The sequence below is a fragment of the Poromitra crassiceps genome (assembly GCF_964638095.1).
Source record: "Poromitra crassiceps genome assembly, chromosome: 1".
Lineage (NCBI taxonomy): Eukaryota > Metazoa > Chordata > Actinopteri > Beryciformes > Melamphaidae > Poromitra > Poromitra crassiceps.
This window is the reverse complement of record NC_139623.1, coordinates 88,669,129-88,687,230: the sequence shown is the minus strand read 5'-3', so window position 1 is coordinate 88,687,230 and position 18,102 is coordinate 88,669,129. Positions and strand designations below refer to the sequence as shown.

At 42.3% G+C, this 18,102-nt stretch overlaps 1 protein-coding gene across 1 annotated transcript in view; it reads left to right on the top strand.

Moving 5' to 3' along the window:
* LOC310781270 (protein Aster-B-like) overlaps positions 1 to 17,664 on the top strand; it is a gene marked incomplete at its 3' end in the record, with an annotated part of 42,693 nt that extends 25,029 nt beyond the window's left edge. Inside the window, exons 8-15 of the mRNA XM_083641858.1 lie at positions 762 to 930; positions 1,515 to 1,698; positions 5,703 to 5,849; positions 6,587 to 6,705; positions 12,001 to 12,143; positions 12,367 to 12,470; positions 14,746 to 14,925; positions 17,573 to 17,664. Coding sequence (XP_083497984.1) covers positions 762 to 930; positions 1,515 to 1,698; positions 5,703 to 5,849; positions 6,587 to 6,705; positions 12,001 to 12,143; positions 12,367 to 12,470; positions 14,746 to 14,925; positions 17,573 to 17,664 — 1,138 coding nt within the window. The remainder of the gene's footprint in view (positions 1 to 761; positions 931 to 1,514; positions 1,699 to 5,702; positions 5,850 to 6,586; positions 6,706 to 12,000; positions 12,144 to 12,366; positions 12,471 to 14,745; positions 14,926 to 17,572) is intronic.
* Between the last annotated feature and the right edge of the window lie 438 nt (positions 17,665 to 18,102).

Here is an 18,102-nt window from a genome sequence, read left to right as displayed (position 1 = left end):
CGAGTCATATTAGGTTGAATGTTAATTAGGATGTTGGCTTCAAAAGAAGACTGGCCACTTTTATATGTGAGTATCCAAAGCAACATTGGACCCGAGATCCAAAGATGCCAAAGAGTCGATGCATGAATTGCAGTTGGACTGGTCATTCCTGCAAAATGTATATGGTAAGAGTCTCAACATCGTGACGACACCCATACACCAGAGATGCTCACAACAAGTCATTTTTTGCAAGTCCAAGTAAAGTCTCATGTCTTTGAGCTCAAGTCCAAGTCAAGTCTCAAGTCTTTGAGCGGCAAGTCCAAGTCAAGTCTCAAGTCTCTTATGGATGAGCATTCTATCATCTGCTACATGCCATCTGGTCTGCTTAGAACACTGCATAGCTAAAACTAAGAAATTCAAAGCATGTACTGTGTTATCCTCACTCCTTATCTATTAGCATACAGTAGCAGCATTGATTGGATGACATTAGTAGACATGTCCTTAATGTTAATGCACCAAAAAGAAAAAATAAAGATTGTTCACAAGTCCCAAACCTCAAGTCCAAGTCAAGTCTCAAGTCTTTGAGGACGTGTCTCAAGTCAAGTCTCAAGTCACTGTGGGTGAGACTTAAGTGCGACTCAAGTCCAAGTCCCAAGTTCAAGTCCCCATCTCTGCCATACACACATCACCTCCATGCCCATGCATGTGTGCAGCCCAGTGCGGGCAGTGTGCAGCCAGCTGGTAACCTTGACCTACAGCTGCTGTCCGTCTCCATGGTGCAGGTACTGCGAGGAGCTGCCGGTAGAGGACAACAATGAGCACAACATCGACTCTGGCAACGTCCTCGCCAAGAGCCCCGAGGCCAAGCCCGACGTCAGCCCCTTCCTGCCCCACAAGGCCTTCCCCAACAACGCCCTGCCTGAGCTGCCCAGCAATGAGCCACCGCTTCCCGTGAGTTGGCTTCAATAACTTCAATGCAACAATACTGAAATTAAACTAATCTACAGCCACAATACAATAACACCTCCCTCAAGCACCCTACTTTAGGAACCACTGTCTCAGTGCAATTAACTAGTTTCCTGTAGTGAGAGTGTACTCTATGTTGCTGCTTGTTTGGTTATGGCTTGCACAATGGCTCTTCTCTATTGTTCTTCATCATTTAAATCTCAAAGCCCCATTATGGAGTTTCAAAAGAAATTGCATAGGTGATCAATTGCCCGGAGGACTTTTATTTTGAAATTGTCACATGATAGTGACACACTCTTCAACCACTGTCATAAAGGACATTGTAAGTATTACATGAACACCTACATGACATTCTTGTGTTAGGAATGTCTTATAAACCGAAGTCCATGTAATAATGTCAATGAATTCATTGCTGTATCATTTAAAATGATTTTATATCACTTAAATGTTTGTTGTGGAATATCATAAAGTATTCCACTTGACTTTGGTAGGAAGTTTTTATATTTGCCTAATCCAGAAAGCACTTGGTGATCACTGTTGTCACACGCTTGTGTTATTCTTTTCTGCAGTACGATCTGCGCCTGGTGGAGGACATGCCCCCCCCTCTCCCTGACACTGACCTCCTGACCCTCCCCATTCCTGATACCCACAGCAGTCAGCTCAGTAGCCACGCGCCCTCACCTTCACCAGACCTCCACAATCACGAGGACCTGCCTACTGAGCTCAGCGACTCATCTGAGACGCATGATGAAGGTGCATACATGTACAGCATTTTATTGATGTATATGGAAATAATTAAATCAAAAACAGCACTCACAGATGTCCAAAGTACAAACTTTTAATGCGCACAGCAGCAGCAAAACGGACGCGTTTCAGCCTTAGGCTTTCCTCAGCGTTCCTCAGTGACTTTCTTTGAAACTTTGGGTTGAGCACGCCAGTTCGTTGTTTATTGATGTATATGGAAAACACCTATTCACAAATGTTGTGTTTTAACCACATACTGTATATAGGATTTTTAATATATGTTTTAAATTACCCCATAGACATTCATGACATTCCTTCACTTCTTAAAACATACTTTTATGGACTTGCTTTTACGTATTGTAATTTTTTTTCTCACACACTTTTAACTCATTTAGTGCCAGCCACTTTTGGAGAACGGACGCTCCCAGTGCCAGAGTTTCAGAGCTTTTTCAGTGATTTCTCGAGGCCCACAGAATATTGTGTGATATTACTATGTAAACACCGAACACGCCCAAAGAACGATGAGAGTCTATTGTATCATCAGCAAAAAAAAAGTTTATTGATATCATTTTCCGTTCTTTAGTTATCAGCCGGAGAAGATAGGTTGATTTCAGCAAAAACAGACGTTTCAGACTAGAAGCTGAGATAATCAGCCTTTTGTGAAATGAAACATTTCAAGCACATCACTGACTCTGAAGCTAATATTTTCTGATGTAGTGACACCTCAAAAATAATTTCCTTCAATAAAAGAGCGAAAACAAAGGAATTTTGTTTGGCAAAATAATATTTTTTAGCTGCAACCAGCAGCGCTGGCCCCTGCGTGCGCTGCTGGTTGCAGCTTCTTGCTGGTCTTGATTTACTGCTGGTGGGCATCAGATATTCTAGCTTGTGTTTGCCAATCCTGTCCTGCTGTCTGGGTCTGTCTGGGTCAGTGTTGTATGCTGCCCTGCATGCCCCCCCCCCCACCCCTCAACTGCAAACCCCTCCTCCGTGGGTGTGTCTCGTGGCTCTGGTGGCTCTCTGCTGAGTTTGCTCTTCACTGAAAAGTGCGCTACATCCAGCTTTTTTACAGCGTTCCGCGTGTATTTGTCACCGGCTCCCATCGCTTCGAGTTGAGAATAATAACAACTCCACAACTAATCATGCGGATGGGCTATCGCAGCGGACACGGAGGGGCTCAATTGTGGCAGCAGATTGGCTGCTGCAGGCACAGCTAACGTTATGCTTCATGCATATCGATGCATACCGATGCGATTTCCGTTTCCCCATGACTCTTCTCTCTTTTTTCCTCGCCTTTCTCTAATCTGGAGAGCACTGTCGGGTCCGTAAAATAGCTTTTACACATTCAACATCCACCATACTTTCACAGGAGATGGATCAGGCTTTGATCCACGTCCCACCGTCAAAAAACGCAATTGACGACTTTAGTCGTCATTGGCACTCTACGTTAGTATTTGAATTGACGACTATAGTCGTCATTGGCACTCAATGAGTTAATGAACCACTCATGATTGTCAAAACTGTTTTTTATTTTCGAAAATGTCAATGTCATGTAACATGTTCTTTACTTCAGTGGTGCAATGCTTGTTTGAGCTAAAAATCCACAGCAGAAGCTTTTTCTATTAATTAATAAAGCCTTAGACTTAGAATCAGGGGAGACAATGCAACATTTCACTCACAATTTTTTTTTTTTTTTACTTTTACTTTTTTTTCGAATTTCGATTAAAAGTCGACTTTGGCCAGTGAATTTCGAATAGTGTTTTTGCTAGAAATGCCCATCCCTACTTGCAACTTAACCTGGTCCAGATCAGGTTAACCGTGAAGCATCAGAATCAGAATCAGCTTTATTGGCCAAGTATGTACACATACAAGGAAATCGGCTCCGGTTCACTTAACTCTCAATGTACTCTCACACAAAAGAAAAGAAAGAAAAAGTAGGCTCAGGCTAAAACAATATATGTGCACAGGGGTAGGTGATACAGGTTATTGCACATTGGGTGTTCAAGCTTGCAGGTGTCTAAACTGATCAGAGTGAAGTCAAGTGATTCCAGTGTTTGCAAAAGTGTTCAAGTGGAGATTTTAAGTGTTAATCAGAGTGATGGCCTGTGGGTAGAAATGGTTTTTTTTGTCTGTTGGTTTTGGCGTACAGTGCTCTATAGCGCCTCCCAGAGGGGAGGAGTTTGAACAGATCATCATGACCGGGGTGAGATGGGTCTGTAATGATCTTTCCTGCCCGTTTTTTTTTAACTCTGGAGGAGTACAGTTCCTGGATGGAGGGCAGTTTGGCACAGATTATTTTCTCTGCTGTCCTGACTGTCCGTTGCAATTTGTGCCTGTCATGTTTGGTGGCTGAGCCAAACCAGAAGGAGATGGAGTTGCAGAGGACGGACTGGATGATGGCGGGGTAGAACTGGATCAGCAGCTCCTGAGGCAGTTTGTACTTCCTGAACTGGTGTAGGAAGTACAACCTTTGCTGTGCCTTCTTGGTAATGGTGTCTATGTTTGCCTCCCACTTGAGGTCCTGGGAGATTATGGATCTTAGGAACTTGTAGGAGTCCACCATAGACACAGTGCTGTTGGATATGTTGATGGGGGCAGTGCTGGGGGGTTCCTCCTGAAGTCCACTATCATCTCTACAGTTTTCAGTTTGTTCAGCCCCAGGTTGTTCTGACCGCACCAGAGGGCCAGCTGTTCCACCTCCCGTCTGTATGCAGACTCGTCACCATCCTTGATGAGACTGATGACCGTTGTGTCATCTGCAAACTTCAGGACCGATGGGTCCCTGGATATGCAGTCATTCGTGTAGAGGAGGAAGAACCAGGGGGAGAGCACATACCCCTGGGGGGTGCCAGTGCTGATTATCCGAATGCTGGATATGATTTTCCCCAGCCTCACCTGCTGCGTCCTGTCTGTCAGGAAGTTTATGATCCTTATGATCCTGATCATGAGTTGCTATGGAACTATATCTCGGTAAGAAGTGAACTAGCGTCGTAGCATGGCAAACCCAGGGTGAAACCTGAAGTTACCTCGCTAAGCCACTAATCTTGCTTCGTGGTATAGGCCCCAGGTCATGATTTCTGGAAAGAGAAAATTGCTGTTGAGTTTTCAAATGTATGTTTTTGTCGCTTTGAGCACCACAAGCCAAGTGCCACCCAGTTCCATTGTATTGGAGAGAAGGCAGACATCTCTAGGGCCGATATCTCCAAAACTCAGGCAACTAACACAAAACAATGTAGATGGATAAATAGCACTACAGGTGAAAGGAAAAATATGTAAAAATATTTTCGATTTTAGGGTGAGCTGATTCAGAACTGTGCTATTTGATTTCTTGTCCATTCATGATGTGTTACATGCATTTAAAAGTATTTTCATGCTGTATGGTACACAAATACATTGCACATTAAATATATTCAGATGTAAACTATTTTAAGGATAAATTATAGCAAAATGTGTTACATCATAAAGGAACACTCTGCCCATTTTCAACCAGCTTTGTATCATTAGAACATCAGTAGTATATCAGAAAACTGTAAACTGTTTTGAAGTCTGTCATTTAATTTGACAGTTATTGAGTGTTAAAGTGTGGACCAGTGACATCACTGGTCCACACTAACTCAAATTTATAACTCATTAACTCAAATCAACTCTCAATAACTGTCAAACTAGATGAATGATGAATAGTTTGACAGTTAGTTAGTGTGGACCAGTGATGTCACTGGTCCACACTTTAACACTCAATAACTGTCAAAGTAAATGACAGACTTCAAAACTGTTTACAGTTTTCTCATATACTACTGATGTTCTAATGATACAAAGCTGGTTGAAAATGGGCGGAGTGTTCCTTTAAGTTGTATACTGTCATACAGTACATCATCATCCGCTTTTGTCACCATCAGATTGTCTGTTTAATTTATGTTACCCTCCAAATGCCCCCCCCCCCCACACACACACACACACAAACACACACCCACACACACTCGCTCATAGTTTCCTTTTCTGTGTTTGTGCTGAAGAAGGTGAGGTGCAGGCTTTCCATGAGGACCTGAGCGGCAGGCAATACATCAACGAGGTGTACAAGTTTGGTGTGGACAAGATGTACGACGTCCTCTTCACCGAGTCTCAGTTCATGAGGGACTTTCTAGAGCGGAGGAGGTTCTCAGGTAAACTCCATACACTATGTAGGATCTCCAACCCCTGTCTAGTGTCCACACACTCATTTACTTTTTTACCCCTCCTGCATTCCTTCAAACCTAGCTTCCATGTATACAGTACCTTTATTCACTTCTGTTGATCCCTCTATCAAGTATCGGTGTGGGCTTTCACTCTTTCACTGGAGATAAAAAGGCCATCGTAACAAGTCCTTCCTTATTTTTTATCAAAACAAATAAAATAAATGTTGCCACTCGGGCTAATTCCATCTCTAATTCCACCACAGTTTCTAATACAGTTTCACTTTATATTTAAGCAAGGCAGCTCATTGGCAGAGTGATTATTATTATTATTAGTAGTAGTAGTAGTAGTAGTAGTAGGATTGTCATCATTATTGTTGTTGTTGTTGTTGTTGTTGTTGTTGTTGTTATGTTGAGGAAACATGATTTTAAGACCCAACACTTCAGCACATTGATATTTTTAGCCATTTTGTGCTGATTGCCATTTTGTAATTGTTGTTTGTAATAGTTTCCAAAGCAGACAATACATTTAACACCTCAAAACCTCATTAGAATTACAGTATACTGTAGTTTTTGAAAATGCTATGCCAAGCTCCTGGATGTCACCTTTTGGCTGAAACAGAATCAAATCTTGTTACTCCTCATTTGACACAGTGTCAGAGCACAACACAAGCAGTGACTTTTCATCAAATGAAACCTACATTTTTTCTGTTTCTTTTCTCCTGCAGATGTGGTGTATCACCCATGGAGGAAAGAGCAGGATGGGAACCAGACCAGAGAGATCATGTACACCATCGCCCTCACTAACCCCCTGGCTCCCAAAACAGCCACAGTCACAGAGACGCAGGTTGGTGACATCAATGAGCCACTGCAGGGTACGACTCAGCAAAAGTGTCATTATCTTCCTCAAGATACATTGACGACTTGGACGCTTTACTGAAGTATAAACACATACAATTATCATTTTGGTGTGAAACAAATTTAATACAACATGGGACCATATCTCAGAGGGCTTTAGAATGCGTATAGCTAAATCTAGCTAAGCACAATCAATAAACAGAATTGAACAAATTAGCTATATAAAGCAAAAACAAACATAGAAGAGAAGAAGGGGAGGGGAAGAAAGGGCAGAGGGAGGGAGAAGAGAGAGGAGAGAGGGCAGAGAAAAAGAAGAGAGGAGAGAACAGAACAAGAAATCAGACACTCATTAACTACTCTAACCTTAGCCTAAACTACCTAGCAACCAAATATTCAGAGCTTTAAAATAGTTCATTGCATTAAAGTGGTCAATAAATAATCTTGCTTAAATTATTTATTGGATAAAAAAATGCATTTTGATCAAACTCTTTAAAGCAGCCATTCCCAACCTGTGGGCTGGGGCCCAGTGGTGGGCCGCGAAGGTATTGCAAGTGGGCCGCCAAATAATTTGCAAAACATTACGATCTTCATGATTTTCTTTTTAATATTATTATGTATGACAATGCATTTCTCATTGTTGAATGATACCATTATTTAATTTGTAATCAATAATTTGTTAATTAGCCTATTGCAGACAGCCCCTCACTTTTAGTTTGTGATTTCTGCGTGGTGCTGATGGACAGCTCCTTTTATCGTTAAAATAAAAAGTGCTCTGAGAACACATACGGTCAGATGTGGGCCTCAAACATTTTTGACAGTTTCAAGTTGGCCTTGTGTTAGAAAAGGTGGGGAACCGCTGCTTTAAAGTAATAATCTGTCAGTTTGTATTATAAATAAATGCCTGTTACTCTCTGACAACGATTGATACCATCCAATAGAGATTCAGTCTACATGTATAGCCAGTTTATGAAATAAAATTAGCTGTTCTAAAAAAAAATCCTTGTTTATAGTCTATAGAAGCAAGAAAAGCGGTTTGTTTGGAATACGTGTAACAAATATAAAAAGTCCACAGTCTACATTGAGTGTCATTATGTGCAAAACACCAAAGCAATAACCGCTTATCACCAAAGGTAGCGCCAAAGAAAATCTGAATCAGATTCAGATTCAGATTCAGATTCAGATTCAGACAACTTTATTTATCCCAGAAGGGCAATTCAGTTTCCCAGCCTACCCAACACCTTCAAAAGCTCACAGTGAGCTACAAACTTCAGACATGACAGGACGTAACGTAACAGCATGACATAACATAAACAAACAAATAATGTCAGAGATAACAGATCAGCCTCATATAAACATGAACAAGAAATAAAAAGTATACATATATTTCTATATGTATACTATGAACTTGATGAAGCAGCAAGCCTGCGAAACGCGTTGTTCTTCATAAAATAAATATGATAATTTGATACAGCATTGGTCACCCTGTTCTTCTGGAGTGTGCGGTCAACTTCATATGGACTTGTTCCTGTAGAGACTGTTTTTATGGTATATATTTATATGTAAAGACATGAGAACATGTACAGTATAAGAAATAAAAGATATATACCGTAAATTCCGGACTATAAGCCGCACCTTTTTTCCCGTTTTTTGGCCTTTTTTGGCCCCTGCGGCTTATATAACGGTGCGGCTTATCTATGGATTTTTCCCAAAAAAAAAAAAAAAAAAAAAAAAAAAAACTCTCTTTTTTAGCACTCTTTCTAACTATAAATCCTATATAACTATAATAAGTTTTAATTTCCTCTCTTGCCCTCTTTTCACCACACTGTATGACACTGTGTGCACTGTAAAAAACAACACAGGTGGTGTTGTGTTATGTTGTTTTGTTGAAATGTTAATAAATGGGAGCTTCCTCAAACAGCCATCTCTTTCCCGACAATCCCCTCTGTGCATGAACCCTTACATATGGTAATTAAACATTAAAACACAAAAAAAAAAAAAAAAATACCATTAAAACACCCGCGGCTTATAGTCCGGTGCGGCTTATATAAGAAAAAAATAGTCAACTTTGCAGGTGCGGCTTATACACCGGTGCGGCTTATAGTCCGGAATTTACGGTATCTATAATATATGTATGAACGAGCCTAACCTGTTCGTCACAGACAGGATACGTACAGCCTGTTGTGCGCTCATATAAGTGAAGGCATTCATTTAAAATGACTACTGTCTGTGTTTAACAGCCTGACAGCTGAAGGGAAGAAAGACTTGGAGTACCGGTTAGTTCTCTTAGGGGGCGCATGGTAGCGCCGGCCTGAGGGGATCAGAGCAAATTCACTAGACAAAATGTGGCTAGATTGTTTGATGATCTTTTTTGCCTTCTGTACCACACGTTTCTCCCAGATGGAGCACAGGTTATTCTGCTGGACTCCAATAATCCTGGAGCAGACCTTGACTATAGCGTTTAGGCTATTCTTGTCCTTCACAGACAACACGTTGAACCAGCAAATAAATGAAAAAGTTAGAAGACTTTCAATAAAAGATTGGTAAAAATTACAAAGAATGGTGTCAGAGGTAAAGGAACTGAGCTTTCGCATTAAGTGGATTCTTTGCTGACCACGCTTGACAATAGACTCTGTGTTCACCTCGAACTCGAGTTGAGAGTCGAACACTATTCCTAGATATTTGTATGTCTCTACGATTTCAACATCCACACCATGTATGATGCTAGCTTTTGGTTTGTCACAGTTTTTCCTAAAGTCAATAATTAACTCCTTGGTCTTAGCCACATTAAGATCAAGGAAGTTGTCATCGCACCATTTGACAAAGGCAGGAATGGCATGATCAGACTCTGAGCCCTCAAGAAGAGACAGTAGGGCAGTGTCATCAGAGTACTTCACAAGGAGACTGCCCTCCTGGAAGGACCTGCAGAGGTCTGTGAACAAAATAAAAAGCAGGGCAGAAAGAACACAACCCTGGGGCGAGCCAGTACTTGAAAACAATAAATTGGACATGTGTCCATTCACTAAAACCTGCTGGATTCTGTTAGTTAAAAAGTCCAAAAGTAACAATAAAAGCTGATCGGGCAAATTAAAATGAGAGGCAAGACGCTCAATCAAGATGTGAGGCTGCATCTTGTTGAAGGCTGAGGAAAAGTCAGCAAATAAGAGTCTCATGTGGGATCTGGGTTTCTCCAGGTGCCTGTACACTCTGTCTAGGATGAAGAGTTTGGCATCCTCTACACCAGGGGTGCCCAAATTATTTCCCATGAAGGGCCAAAACTCAATCTGGGTGGAGGGCCGAGGCCCAAAAATAAACGTTGTGGAATTACATTAAAATGTATTGTGTTTTATAGAAAATTAACATTCTAAATCTATAATAACATTTCAATATAATAATCTACTTTTTATCTGTTTGGTAATTGTAATAATTTGCAATTGGTTATATATATTTAATTATAAAACGGCTCTCTCAAATCAAGCAATCTGATTGGTTCACAGCCATTGTATAAATCCAGTAACCCACTCCAATAACCCATGGCCATGGGTTATTGAGTTGCCATGGCAACTCTCTTACTAAAAGGCTTTGGTTACCTCAAATGACAATGTAGAAAAAACAAATGGCGGAGACAGCTGTCAGATCCTTGTGAATCGATCTTCGCTTATAACTTTACTAATACTTCGCAGAAAATTATGTTTTGTACAAGAATAGACGCGGGCTAATGTCTTCTTTGCAAAAAAAAGGCTGTTAACCCCGCATTTAACCCCGCATTTAACCCCGTAACGTTAGTTGGTGTCGGGCTTTGCAGAAAAGCTCTCAGCTTCTCAGCAAGCGCTGAGAATGCAGCGCTGCGCTCGAGCTGCGTGTCGGGCTTTCTCGAAAGCTCTCAGCTTCTCAGCAAGCGCCAGGATTGGCCAATGTCAACTTCAGTCTCCAGAACGATCCAATCAAATCACCCGCACGTTCTTGCGGTCCCGCCTTACAGTAGTGTTTCAACTGACTCTATCAGAATACCATGCCAGTCGGACTTATAGTATTATTATTATTATTATTATATTATCATACTTGGAAACCGTTTTATAAAAGCAATATAGCACTCGAGCAGCGTGTGTTGTGGCATATATCCCGCTGCTCAGCTGTTATCCCACGAAACAGTTGTATTTTCCACCTTTGTAATCAAGAGAGAAATTTGACTTAATTCACAACTTGAAAAATCCTCAAGGTACTTTGAAAATCAGTTTCGTAGTGGCGACGTATATTGTACTCTTTCAAAACAGCCACTCTCTGTCTGCAAATGAGACAAACCGCTGTTGAATTTACTTCGGGAAAAAAAATACTTGTCTTGCCACTCCATCCTAAACTTTCTTTTGTCAGTGTGCCACTGCCGTGATGATGATCTGTCCATCTTGCTGAGCTGGTGTAAAGCCAGTGACTGGGGAGGGATCAAATATCAGAGCTCACCCCCCAACCAGGTGATTCAGCCAACCAATCAGGAGCAATCAATCCTCAGATAGCAATGCCTCACACCCGTGTGATAGAGTCAGGAAGAGAGAATACCAGCTGCACAAAATTAACGTTAATCGTAGATAGAAGAGTCCCGACATCTCCATTCAGGCGCGGACTGCATAATCGGGCACGTCGGGCAACTGCCCGGTGGCCTGGCCTGCAATTTTTTTTTTTTTTACCCCCAAATCCGTGGCGGGCCAAAAAAAAACTTGGCCCGCGGGCCCCAAATTGGGCACCACTGCTCTACACCTTTACCTGCTTGATAAGCGAATTGCAAGGGGTCAAGTTTCCCGTCGATTGAGGAGACAATAATATCCTTTAAAATCTTCTCAAAATTCTTCATCACAAGGGATGTAAGTGCAACAGGTCTAAAATCGTTAAGTTCTTTCGGGTTTTTTGATTTGGGAATCGGATTATAGTTGATGTTTTCCAAATTGTGGGTATAATCTGGCCACAGTCAGCGCACATCTGGAAGAGTTTGGTAAAAAGCTCACTGAGCTGGTCAGCACAGTAGCGCAAAGTGCGCCCACAGATGGCATCTGGGCCAGCAGCCTTTCTTATGTTTATTTTCTTGAATAGGGCTGTGACACATTCCTGAGATATCACAATATCATCCTGAGGTACAAGAGACTCTTTCAGCTTGGAAACATTATCAGTAAAATCAGACCTTTCAAAACGAGAGAAAAAAGAATTAGAATCTGATTTGGTCACTAGTAGAAATATTGGACATACTTGCTTTTGTTATTTGAAAGTTGCATCACCCTTTGTCCTGTTGTGTGTTTAGACTCTGTACAAGGCGAGCCAGGAGAATGAGTGCTATATCATCGATGCAGAGGTGATAGCCCATGATGTGCCCTATCACGACTACTTCTACACACTTAACCGCTACATGCTCACCAGGGTGGCCAAGAACAGGTGTCGTCTAAGGTGAGGGATGATAATTCACACTCTTGTCTGTTTTATCACCAAAGCAAACTGTGTTTTGAGTAAGTCATTGGGTAATTTCAGATCCAAGAATATGGGGTCAAAACATGAAACAGTAGTCACTGTCCACATACTTTGGAGCTTGCTAAATGCACATAACAATGTTTACGTTTAGAATGTCTCCAAGCCAGTTTTAACTCATTGTGTGTATGTGTGTGTCCTGCAGGGTATCGACAGAGCTCCGTTACAGGAAGCAGCCTTGGGGGCTTGTGAAGGGCTTCATTGAAAGAAACTTCTGGAGTGGCCTGGATGAGTACTTTAGACACTTAGGTTAGTGCTACAACACACACTTTTGATGTGACATAATGTAACTAAATAGAGAGCAACTGCATTTACAGTACAGCAGAGGACCACAATGGAAATAAGCCTTTGGGCTTTATTGTGTTTTTATCCTCGGTGATTGTCTGTTTTTGTATTTGTGCCCTGTTTTGTTGACATCACCAAATAAAGTTGGGGTGGCTGTAGCTCAGGCGGTAGAGCGGGTCGTCCACTAATCACTTTGGATAAAAGAGGTCGGTGGTTCAATTCCCAGCTCCTCCAGTCTGCATGTCGAAGTGTCCTTGGGCAAGATACTGAACCCCAAATTGCTCCCGTTGGTGTGCCAGCACCCTGCGTGGTAACCTGCCGCTATCGGTGTATGAATGGGTGAATGTACCTACTGACTGTAAAGCGCTTTGGATAAAAGCGCTATATAAATGCAGGCCATTTACCATTTACCATTTATAAAGTCAATCAATCAATCAATCAATCAGAGCCGGTGAGATAGGTTAGGTTAAGTTTATTTGATATGGACTAGGGATGGACATTTTAAGTAATTTAAATACTCGAGTACTCTCCCTCCATTATGGACGAGTAATCGAGTACTCACCGGGGGGGGGGGGGGCGGTGGCTGTACCCCGGCTCCACAAAGCTTAACGGGAGCATATCTCCAGCCACCATTTTCGTCACGAGATGGGAAATCTTCTCTGCCCTGACGGCATCACAACGGCGTCTGTTGCTGCTAGCAAACGAGGTAATGCAAGACTGCTTTTCATCTGCCCCTGTTAGGTTTACATTTTCCTTGTGCTTTCCTTGTGCTTTTTCCTTGTGGTTAAGCATCGAACTGGTATGTTTATGATACGCAAGTTTAGCATTACATAACCTGCACTGCACAGTCGTGTCGTGCTTTCTGTCGAAATACTTCCAAACGTTGCTCTTATGCGGCGGCATGTTGTCTCTGTCTGTATCGCCAGATTCACCTGTGGTGTCGTGTGCAGAGCTACCAATTTTAAAGGGTAGGGGGGTGGGGCGAGTACCTGGACAGCTGAAACGCTACTCGACTAATGACGTTACAAACGAGAGTACTCGAGTACCCGAGTACTCGCCCCCATCCCTAATATGGACATCACAGAGCATTGGAGATGTAACATAAATGTATGCACAACAACCAGATACACAATGTTAAGTGTTTATAGCGGAACGCAAATTTTCAACACCTGTCCACAGGCGACTCCTACACCAAAACACAACCCAAAAGGACATACCCTAAAATAAACATAATCAAATATAAAACCACAAGAGTAAAAGCTACATACAAATGTATTGACAAGAAAGTCACTAAAGAAAGTCACTAAAATACACCCCAGAGGACATACCCAAAAAGAAACATAATCAAATAGAAAACCACACGAGTAAAGCTATACATACAAATGTATTGACAAGGAAGTCACTAAATGCTGGAGATGTTTTTGTGTATCTGTCAATTAATGCATAAATAGTTGACTTTTTAAGGGCAAAGTCACGCCTTTTCATTAAGTGCCAGATATCTTGACCAAACCATGGAAGAGAGCTTCTTTTAGGGCTGCTCCTCCATGTTTTAGTGTATCTGTCAATTAATGCATTAATAGTTGTCACAACATTTTCACAGCAGGTATTCAAGGATGTACATACAATACAGTACACACAATGTACACACGATGTACACGCAATACAGACATAATACACAGAGTACCACCAGAGGTCTACAAGGGTATTACGTGTGAGAACACAGTTGTTTCTCTTTTAACCATGACTTAATACCCCTGTTAAAAACATTAAAATCGTGTTCTGTTTTCAGCTCAGTAGGTAGACTGTTCCATAGTTTTGCTCCTTTAACAGATTCCCCTGTATGTTGCTTCAACTTGGACTTGGCTAAAGACAAAGATGAAAGAGATTGAACTAAAGTAAGTAAGTAAAGCAAGTATCAGTATATCAACCCTTTGTAACCTCAAGTCCATCTCAACTTCTTAACTAATCAGAAAACAGGGCAGCAGGAAAATGTTGTCCAGTGGTGAGAAGATCCACCATTTCCCAAATTTTCATCAGAATCTGTTCAGTTATGTTGCATGTGAAAGAACAAATGGTTATTTGACTGTCCCTCATGGCAGCTAGTTTCAGCTATTTCGTTTTGACCTTTCCAGCTCACACTCAGCATAGCATGTTATTCAAGAAAGTCAAGCCTGGCTCTGTGGGACTATGTGGTATTCCAGTTGTTGTACCAACATCCTGGCTCCTCCTGTCTCTCCAGAGCTGGAGCTGAGTAAGCTGGATGCGGTGCTGCTGGATCCCCATGGCCCCAAAGGCAAGGTGGTGAGGAGGAGGAGACGAACCCTGGTCCATCACCTGAGGCCCCTGGACGAGGGTCTGAGCACCGTCACCACGCCTGAGGACGATGAGGAGGACATCCACCACATCAAGCATGTGGCAGGTCAGCTGGAAGGGGGAGGGGGGCAGGACAGCACCAATGAAACACTATAGGACTGAAGGTAGACTTGACAAGCACACCATGGATGTATAGATGGGTTTCTGTGCAACGTCATCACATAGATGCGCGTGCATCACCGGGGTAGAAAGCCGCTCCACACCTTAGAGTAGACTGTATGCTCCACACACTCGTTTGAGTTGACTGCCTCCTCGCCTGGAAAGCAGACGAGAGCAGCCGAGCGCAGTCAGGCGAGGCGTCAACAAGTTGAACATCCCCGACGGCACACTCACTGCTGCTTTTCTTCTTCTACAGTTTTGTTTAACAGCGGTTTGTAAACAAATTGAAACATGCATTAGCGCCACCCACACAAACTGCTCAAATGACCCAGCCCTTCAGATTACTTATTTTATTGTTAATGTAGGCATTACAGGTGGTATTTATGTAAAATCTAGAGTGACAGCTTGGAATAGATATAAAATTGTAGTTTCTACACTTTACTGTGGGTTTGTGATGCACCTGTGTTGAACCAATGGGCGATCAGCTCGATGCGTTTCTCATCATCCTCTGTCCCTGTGATGCGCGCGCACCCACTAATGTTTGTATACAAGAAACATGTCTATACAGTCAATGATTTAGAGCAGCTGTGAAGTGGAGTGATATACACACAGTTAAGTGCCAGTGCTGTTATCGTGAAATATCAGCACTGCTGGATCCGTCTTGTCCAATCAAATTGCTGGGCCGGAACTAACTGTTGTATAAGTTGCATTATACTCTAATTTATAAAGAACGATTTGAAGCAGGGTGTAGAAGCTATTTCCAGAGTTGAGTGTAATGGGTACACCAAATTGTTCCAGTAGGAGTCAGCCACCTATTTGTGACAGGTTGACAGATATGGGAAGATGTCATTATAATGTTTATGTTTACTATCGGGGACCAACAACTTCTTTTATTTACCTTATTGCACTGACAGATAATTTTATAATTTTACTAGTTTCAAATATTTGTGTTTTCAGGATGATAACTTGTCGCAGAACATCTATTTTGGTTTATTTGGTAAAAGTGTAACTGTATTCCTTCTGGTTTTCTTCATTGTTCATGCTTTTGTGGAAAGCATTCACTATAGACCATACATGGGCAAAAGGCCGGCCCTGGCCCCTGGACCATCTCAATACGGCCCCCAATGTCCTCAAGAAAAACAAAACAACCCCCCAAAAACTCAACAAAAGGCAGAATTATGTTAGTAAATCTCATCTGCTACAGCCATTGGATTTGTATCACTATTATATCGGAGATTAACGAGAAATTACCAATAACAGCGGGAGAGGGTTAAAAATATGGAGACTCCCGCGAAAATCAATAGTGTTGGCAGGTATGATCTCCTCGCTTACTTTATGTAAGTCAGTATGGCCCTCTGGCCTGCTATAGACAGTCAGTTGGAACAGTTGACCGTTGAGACAAGTACTTTGGTGTGTGAGAATTCACTACACGATTCTCGCCACAAGGCGGTACCTGTGAGCAAGTGGCGACTGTTGTAAACGGGATAGAAGAAGTAGGGCCCTATCTTCCCAAAAGCGGTAATTTAGCGTTTGCGCTCGTTTAACGCTGTGCACAATGCAAATTGGGGGCGGGCACAAGCGCATGCCTGTTATAATTGTACTGGGCCACATGCCAAAGCAGGCATTTCAGCGCTAAAATGTGGGGATAGATGGCATTATCCTATTGTCAGCAACGCGCAATTACTTTGTGCTAAGAGCTTTGAAAAGCACCTCTTAGCTGCGCTCCAGGCACTGAAACACTTGCTGTGCTTGATCGCACCATAATATCCAGAAACGTCATTACGCACGGACGTGGCACCCCAGGACATCCAATTCTGCTGCTAAAATTGGGTAACCAGCAGATTATTCGGTGAGGCAATCAACTATAATTCACTGAGAAACTTTTATCACATCGCAAGGAGGGGTTATGGTAAATGAATTGAGAAAACCTGTACATTGTAGCCTACTTGCAATAGGCTATTCACCTACTGCTATCCCATAACCCGGAGGGTCGTTGGCACCACAGCCGATCTGTCACAAGCTCTCTCCATCTCTCTTTGTCCTCGGCACGAGCGAGTCCACTCTATTACGCATGGAGAGAATTACAGCATATTGCATGCCTCGCTGGCATGCAATATGCATGGGTTATATGCGGGGTTATGGTAAATGAGTTGAGAAAACCTGTACATTGTAGCCTACTTGCAATAGGCTATTCACCTACTGCTATCCCATAACCCGGAGGGTCGTTGGCAAAAACTAACTAAACTAAACTTTACCACTATTCCTTCAGAAGTTGTAGCTGTCATAGACTGTGTTGCATAGTTGATTGCTCTATTGCTGACAAAAATGTGTTATTGAAAGTCGCTTTGGATAAATGCGTCTTCCAAATTACGTAATGTAATGTAAAAAAGAAGCGGCTGGGCAACTGCGCATGTGTCGGAGGAAGCATGGTGCTAGTCTCGGGCTCTCCCCAGCCGGCCAAGCAGCGACCGGGGCAGCAGGGGGAAATTGGCGAAGTACAATTGGGGAGAAAATGGGGGGATACTGTATCTGAAAAAAAAGAAAAGAAATGCGGTCATATTGATGGGAGGTGGTGGTGTCTTATCTTGCTTTAGGTTCAACACAGACCAGACATATCCCCGACGCCCCAGGAGGCCTGGCACTCTACAGTGTCTCCAAGCTGCTGCTCCTCATCAGCCTTGTGTGAGTAATCCTGTCAACAAAAACATAATGCATATTTTGTATTACTAATTTCAAAAGTGATGTCATTGCTTTCATATTACTTCCTGGAAGCAGTAATCATTACACTCCTCGTTTCAATACTTTTCAACTGTCAAAATTGCCAATTGCATCCTCTCTTACCCTCAGGAATTAGATAATTCAGATTCTAGTGTTTCTCCTAAAATGAGGGCAGTGAAAATACGTCCACCCAGAGACAGTAAACTGAGGCTTGGGCCGATTAGCAGGCTCAGTTTTAAAGCCAGACTGAAGTTTCTGATATCATATGAAACTAGAAGACCAGACCTAAGTCCTGTAACTAGAAGACCTAAGTCCTGGGGTGTCCCTGTGGTTCACCTGGTAGAGTGTGCACCATTAAGGCTTAGTCCTTCCTGCATCGACCCAGCTACCTGCGGTCATTTGCTGC